The sequence below is a fragment of the Zalophus californianus genome, chromosome 16 (genome assembly GCF_009762305.2).
Source record: "Zalophus californianus isolate mZalCal1 chromosome 16, mZalCal1.pri.v2, whole genome shotgun sequence".
Taxonomy (NCBI): Eukaryota; Metazoa; Chordata; class Mammalia; order Carnivora; family Otariidae; genus Zalophus; species Zalophus californianus.
The window spans coordinates 41,787,223-41,794,531 of record NC_045610.1 but is presented as its reverse complement, the minus strand read 5'-3'; the positions used below and the strand labels follow the sequence as shown (position 1 = coordinate 41,794,531).

General features: G+C 49.2%; 1 protein-coding gene across 2 annotated transcripts; it reads right to left on the bottom strand.

Moving 5' to 3' along the window:
• Positions 1-1,487: 1,487 nt before the first annotated feature.
• Positions 1,488-6,972, bottom strand: PSME3 (proteasome activator subunit 3). 2 transcript variants are annotated; one of them, XM_027626067.2, is made up of 11 exons: positions 6,700-6,972; positions 5,973-6,005; positions 5,791-5,853; positions 5,491-5,595; positions 4,530-4,578; positions 3,865-3,977; positions 3,564-3,632; positions 3,356-3,423; positions 3,202-3,256; positions 2,995-3,081; positions 1,488-1,881 (listed from the first exon to the last, which is right to left on the bottom strand). In XM_027626067.2, exons 1-11 carry the CDS (start codon positions 6,739-6,741, stop codon positions 1,801-1,803), a joined length of 765 nt encoding a protein of 254 aa, XP_027481868.1. In that variant the 5' UTR covers positions 6,742-6,972; the 3' UTR covers positions 1,488-1,800. The 2 variants fall into 2 exon arrangements, with proteins under 2 accessions (XP_027481868.1, XP_027481867.1); XM_027626066.2 differs by lacking the exon at positions 6,700-6,972 and adding an exon at positions 6,108-6,231.
• Positions 6,973-7,309: the final 337 nt, after the last annotated feature.

Here is a 7,309-nt window from a genome sequence, read left to right as displayed (position 1 = left end):
TACGTGGAGGTGGGTGTCCCCGTATGCACGCACTTGAGTGTGGGTATGTCCCTAGCCACCAGAGCATCGCACCAGGGTCTGCAGCTTTAGAAAGAGGTCAAAGTACCTGCATTTTTAATAATTTCTTGACATGGTAAAAGAATTTTACATTACGATCCAAGGGTGATAGAGTGAGGAGGGGCAGCAGAATAATCCAACAAACAAAAAGGGAAACTGAGAAACACATGGTGGGGGGGTAGGGTTTTAGCTGGAAGGGATCTGGAGGGTGGGTAGGGGCACTGCCCAACTAAAATGCAATTGGTTTGTTACTGAGTACTATTTATGGGAAGACAGCATCCTGACTCCTTCTCTACAGCATACTGGGAGTAAAAATGATGCAGCCAGGTGGAAATGTGATTGGGGTCGAAGAAGGCAAGAGGAAGAGAGGGGAAGAATAAAAGTCAGAGACAGACCCCAAGAGAGTTACTGGCAGGCTGACCGCAGATACGGACTCTCCAGTAGCGGCAGAATAAAAAAGTGGGGGTTTGATGAGGGTTAACAGAAAAGCTGTAACAAGTGAGATCTCTGCAAGTTTTGAGGAATAGGAGGCAACTCTTCTATGGTTTTGATTGCCCAGATTTTCACATACACACGATGCGTACACGCATGTGTGCACACACACATACGCACAGGTGCTGCTTTCCTTGGAAGCACAATGCTATAAATAAGAGAACTATTTGTCCCGTAAGAAAGCCCAGCAGGGCCAGCAGCATCCGGCCCTCACAGCGGCAGAGAGCCCCACCCCACCTTACAACTGGCCTAGGAAGAGGCAACCAGGAGTCAGAGGACCAGCCTTTGCAGTAACACCCAAAAAGACCCAAGTCAGAGAGGAAGGGCCCTTCCCCAAATCCTCTGCTTCTCATCTCTCAGCTCTTCTCCCAAATCACCAGCCTCTGGGCACCAAGAGGCTATATATGCCAGCAGAACAATGGGCCCCGGTGGGTGAGGACCAAGACGACGATCACCTTCTGAATGTGTGTGTGACAGAATTCATGGGATGGGGGTTGGGGGGGGGACGGCGGGACAAAGGAAAACAACACAGACGATGGGATGGGGAAATCAGGTAACGGAGTAGGAAGGCATGTGCGTGCATGTCTGTACGTATGTGTCTATCACACACATATGTGTATGTGAAAATCCTAGTTATAAAAACATTTCAAGGAGCTAGGGACTTGGCGGAGGCCTAAGGTGTTTCTTGTCATGATCAGGTTCAAGGTGGAACGTACGTGGATGGGAGACCCTAAGTTATCATCAGGGAAACTGTGGGAGGGAGGATCCAATGTCCCACACAGTGGCAAGAGACACTAACCTTACATCAGAGGAGAGGAGCTGGACACCTCCCCCCATCCCAGTTCCTAAAAAACACCTAGCACTTTCCTTCCAGTTCCCTCAGCTTCTAATCCGCTAATCAACAGACAGAAGAAAACACAAAGCTCAAGACACAAGAGGGAGAGGGCAGGGAAAGAAAACACAAGTATTCTTGTGCCAACATCCTGCAGACACAAACCTGGATTTCTCCAGAAATTAGGACAAGTCGGGTGTGGGGTATTAGGGAAGGAAAGAGAAGAGTTCCTGAGGCCTGAAAAAAGAGGTAAACACGTCACAGAACTACATGAGAGTTTCATTAGACTCTAACTAAAAACAGAGAGAGGTGTGATTACTATTTCCAGCCAGTTTCCCCATCACGATAGTCATGTAACAAACCAAGGCAATGTCGGTCTTGAGCCAGACTCACAGAGTCCCCTGGCCCTGGCCCTGGCCTCAGTACAGTGTCTCTGCATTGCTGCTCCGGGGCCGTTTGATCTTCTCGATATTTTTCAGGATCATGTCATGTAGAGTGACCTGGGAAAAGAGGCCAGGGAGTCACATTTGTTCCACCCCAACCTCCCAAAGAAACCAGATACCCCACAAAGCCCCAGGCAATGATATGCAGAATCCCCACCTCACTCACTGGAACCTCAATTCAGGGCGGCTGCTTCTCCTCTCTATACCCACACACCAGGGATTCCTGGGAACTTCCCAGGCCCCAGGTGTCTAATAACAACTAACATTCATTGAGCACCTCACATAACCAACAATTGTACTGGGTCTTCTGGGGCGCCTGGGTGGCTCAGTTATTGAGCGTCTGCCTTCGGCTCGGGTCATGATCCCGGAGTCCTGGGATCGAGCCCCGCATAGGGCTCCCTACTCAGCGGAAAGCCTGCTTCTCCCTCTCCCACTCCCCCTGCTTGTGTTCCTGCTCTTGCTATCTCTCTGTCAAATAAATAAATAAAATACTAAAAAAAAATTGTACCGGGTCTTTTAACGTGTTATTTTACTTCATTTTCTTTTTTTAAGATTTATTTATTTGAGAGAGAGAGAGAGAGCACGCACGCAGATGCGCATGCATGGGAGTGAGGGAGGGGCAGAGGGAGAGAATCTCAAGCAGCCTCCCTGCTGAGCGTGGAGCCCGGCACAGGGCTCAATCCCACTACGCATGAGATCTTGCCCTGAGCCGAAACCATGAGTTGGATGCTTAACCGACTGCGCCACCCAGGCGCTCCTATTTCACTCATTTTTAAAAACCATCTTTGTAAAAAACAAAACAAAAAAAAAACCCATCTTCATGCCATAGATACTCTAAGTTCTATCTTAGCGATGTTCTGGCTTAGAGATGAGAAAACTGAAGTTTAAGTTTCAACAACTTGCCCAAGGCCACAGATTACAGGAAGAATTGGCTCTGAACCCGAGCCTGTCTGACTCTAAGGCTTCCATCTTCACGCTGGTACCGCACTGCACTCCCTGCCACCCAAACAGAAAGGGAGATCCCCAGCTACGCACCCGCATCGAGCTTGTAATTCTCACCAGTGGATGAGAATTTATCCTTTTATCCCACTTCCTCTCCCATCTTGAACCCCAGGGGGCGGCCAGGACTAACAGCCAGGGTGACTGTGGGCAGGGACCAAGGTTACTTACATATTGATTCCTTAGCTCTGATATGATGAGCCGAAGGCTGATATATTCTTTCTCATCAATCTCTGTCACGGTGCGGCGATAGTCCTCCTGAAAGGGGGGCAGAGGAAAGGCTAGTCCCTGAGGCCGGCCTGTCCACAGGCAGCTCTGGCTGAGAAATGGCCACTCCTCCCTCTCCCTTCCACCCTCAGACCCCAAACCCTTACTTACCACATGGGGATATTTAGCTATTTTAGAAACCAATTTGGCTCTTGTAATATAATATCTGAAAGGAGAGATAAGAGGAGGAAGCTGCAGGAGACCCTGGACGGTGCTTGCCACATCACCAGCCCCCAACTCCTGGGCCAAGCCCAAGAAGCCCTACCTAGAAATCTGGTCCAGATAAGATGCAGCTTCACTCTCAACAGTTCTTAGTTCTGCAACTGTCTCCTCCTAAAAAAAAACAAGTGTTGAGGCCAAGTCACTTCCACGTCACCCAAAGAGCAGACCAAGAAAAACACACACAAAGCAGGTTGAAAAGGAGAATAAACCTTCCAGACCTTCCTGTCCAGTTTGTAATACAAGCACATTACCTGAATGGAGACCCCGAAGTTGTTCCCATCTTCTATCCTGGGAATCAGGAGCTGTACCCACATTTTGACCTGAAGGGTGAGAAGACCAATATATACATAAGAGGACCCTTGCCTTTTCTGCCGAAGCCATGAAGTACACAATCCATGCTGCTAGGACCAGATGCCGGGAGCACGGGAGCCAAGATACTTCATGTGCCAACTCCTCTATCACCTCCATGCCTCCTGCCCCACATCCAACATTTTTCATAGTTTAAGCCAGGCTCTTTGGGGTCAGCCCATAGGTCACTAGCCCCTGCCTCACCGTATTGCATTTCTCAATCAGCAGCCGGATCTCAGGTTTCACTTTCTCAATAATGTCCACTAGCTGCTGGTTGCTTTTTAGCATCCCATTGGGCATCACAAACACCTTGGTTCCTGGAAGGGACATGAAGAAGGTCAAATGATTGGGGTGGAGGACAGGACATTAACAGCCCCCACCTTTCTCTCTTCTTCCCCAGACCCATGAGATGCTATGACCTCAGTGCCTTTTATCTGTCACAATCCTATCTACAAACCATGACCCACCAACTCCAGAATCAAAGAGAGACAATGTATGGATTAGCAAACGAGTGTCTAAAGTATGCCAAAAGTCTGAAGAACAAAGAAATTAAAATATGCTCTAAAGATTTAATGTACCAACTATTACTGAAGAAGAGAAAATAATGTGAAACTGGGACTTCTGTGAAAAACCTGAGATGTGTAGACACCTCCAACCTTTCTCCCTTGGCAGTCCACACTACGTCAAGCCCTCCCTGTTTATTGGGAAATTAGGTTTTGGGTGCTAAATAATGACCATGTTTGGAGAACTTGGGAATGCTAACTCTGAAAAAGCAAATCCGATCTTGTTTCCTGACCAGAGACTGCCAGATCAATCCTCCTGCTCAGGGCTGCCAGCCAGGGAGTAGGTGGGGTAGGGTTGGCTCTTACCTTGGAAGGCTTCTTCACACTCATCCAACCTTCGCTTCTTGTAAGTGGGCTAAGGATACAGAGACATAAATTAGCCTGCTCCTGACACCCTGACACAATTTTGTCAGGGTTATCCTTCCAGCAAATCTAATCCCTTCTTTGGCCCCACAGGTTGTTTTAATTTATGCACAATTTACTAAGCACATTCGGGGCTTTAAGGAAAGATTCTTGCCACAAAGCAACTTACACTCTAGTTGGGAAGACCAACCTTTCAACTGACACATTAAGCAATTAGGGGAGAAGAGTTGATACTATAAATAAACAGTAAAAATGAACCATTCAATGCAGGGTGAGGATAATTAAGGGAATATGTACAAATCTTCTGGTTCCACAAAGAAGCACAATATTCAATCAACAAACATGTATTTAGCACCTGCTGTGTACCAGGTGCAGAACTGGTGCTGGGGATACAAAGTTGATTAAGACAGTTTTGGCTTTCCAGAATTGCAAGCTCTATCAGTGAGACAGTAACTCAGACAACAATACAGTGTTATCACTGTTATTATAAAACATGGACATATAACTGACAAGCACTAGGTGCTAAAGATATGGAGCAAAGACAGGGACTGCAGTTATACAGCAAGAACTGCTCATCCTATAACAATACTCAAGACACAAACAGGTGAGGAAAATCTTGCTTGGAGCTACAGGGACAGACCAGACAACTTGAGGGAAATTGTAGCTATTAGTCCTATTTGGAACTTACTCTAGGACAGAGTAGCATTAGGTTATACACTTCATGCTATAAACGAAAATCAGGGTCTAAAAGTGGTATACTGGAATCATCATGTCATGAAGAGCCCTCGTTCCTAGATCCTAATACCACTGTTTCCTCTGTACATGCTCAAATTGACTAGGAAGTAGAGAACAGAGAATAGAGAACTACTGCTTCAGAATACAAACAAAAATGCAGGACACTCACACCGTCCAGTCCATCGTGGCTATTGGTGAGAAGAATGGGGTCAGGGACTGGGAGATTCATGTCTGAGTGGATCTGAGTTAGGTCATGGATGTTTAGGATTGGTTCCTGAAAGAGACACCCACCCCCAAAACAACATTAGTCTTTTCAAAATGAACAAAGAACTATTTCACTTGAAGGGCAAGAAATGAGAGTATTTTACTGCACAAAACAAAACAGAATCGACACATGATTTCTCCCATTTGACAAAAAGACCAGAGCCAAAAAACTGGGGAATTTGAAAAAAAGAAAAGGGTCTCTCACCTTCAAAAAACTATCAAGTTCTAACAACTTCTTTGGGAAAAAATTTGCCACCAAGTCTTCTGCCTAAAGATGAAGGAAAATGGATCTCAATTAATAACTGTGGGAAGGTCTCTCTCTACAGATCTCCTTTGCGAAATTCCCAACTATCATCCAACGCTTATTTTTCTATTTATTGCACTCACCTCACTTGTGATCCGCTCCCTGAAAGAATCAACCTAAAATTAACAAAGAGAGCAATTCAGTAACAGCAAGTCAGTACCTGGCAACAGAGGTAAGGGCAGGATGGGAAAACCCAAATTCAGCTGTCTTCCCCTCACCTTGTAATTGTAATGAGAGGCTGAGAGGCCCCCAGACTCTAAGTACTTTATTTTTTTGAGGATCCATTTCTCCATCTCAGGAGAGGGAAGCGGGGCTTGAGGGTAGCACCCACCTGTCTTCCCTCCCACCCTCCCTCCCTGTATCTGAAGCTGTCTGAATTTGAGAGCAAACAAAAGGCAGGTAGACAGGCGAGATGTGAGCTCACAAACGTGCCAAGCCCTCATCCAGAGCTAGCCTTTGATACCAGGCAGGCCTGACGCCAAGGGTAGGGGTACAGCAGCAGTAGCATCCAGACGCGGGGACGTTGCTGGGCTGGGGGACTTCCAGCTGTCATTGGCCTAAAGTGCTGAGTCCACCACGTGTCCGCGGAGGTCTCCCTGGGACTCTCCACCACCAGACGCGGTTCAGAAGGCCACCCTATATTATCCTCTCCCCCGATGCCGTCTCCGGGAGTGGGGGGCTGGGCTGAGCTGAGCGGAAGCTCAGAGCTGGTGTCCCCAGGGAGACAAAGACGCCATGGGGAGTGGGGAGCCGGTCAGACTGCTCGGGGATCGAAGCGAGGGGTTAGGAGGCCCGGACCGGTGCCGCTACCTTGAGCTTCACTTCCTGATCCACCTTCAGCAACGAGGCCATGGCCGGGCCGGGCCGTGTCCGCTCCACTGGAGACCGGAGGCGCTGTGGGCTCCGGGGAGGGGGTCAGAGGGACGGGAAGAATCTCGGCTGTTCTAGGGACGCGGCCGCCCTCGCTGGCTCACTCACTGCTCGCTTGCTCGCTCCCTCCCTCCGTGCCGTCCGCCCGCCCGCCTGCTGCCTGCTCGCTCTCTCGCTCGCCCTCCCGGCTTTCGCCGCTCACGCCGGAAGTTACGTCACAGCCAATCGCCGGGACTCCGGAGAGGCGCACGTGCCCTGCGCAGCCGCGCTGGGGTCCAGTACTGGACGCTCGGGGCTGGACTTGTATTTTCCCGGCTTCCTGTGCCGGGTGAGGGTGGAGTAGGAGGAAGGGCGGCAGAGGGTGGTTTGCTGAAAACTGAGCTTTGGAGAGACGCGGATACTATTTGACATTCTGTTAGCTCGGCGCTCGCCCTCGCCGGAGGGACCCTCTGAACCGCTGCAGCATCAAGGACCGGACGGACCACGCTGTCGCGCCCCAGTGACGTCGGCCCGAGGAAGCCGGCGGGCCTGGCGTGGGGCTCGGGGGGTT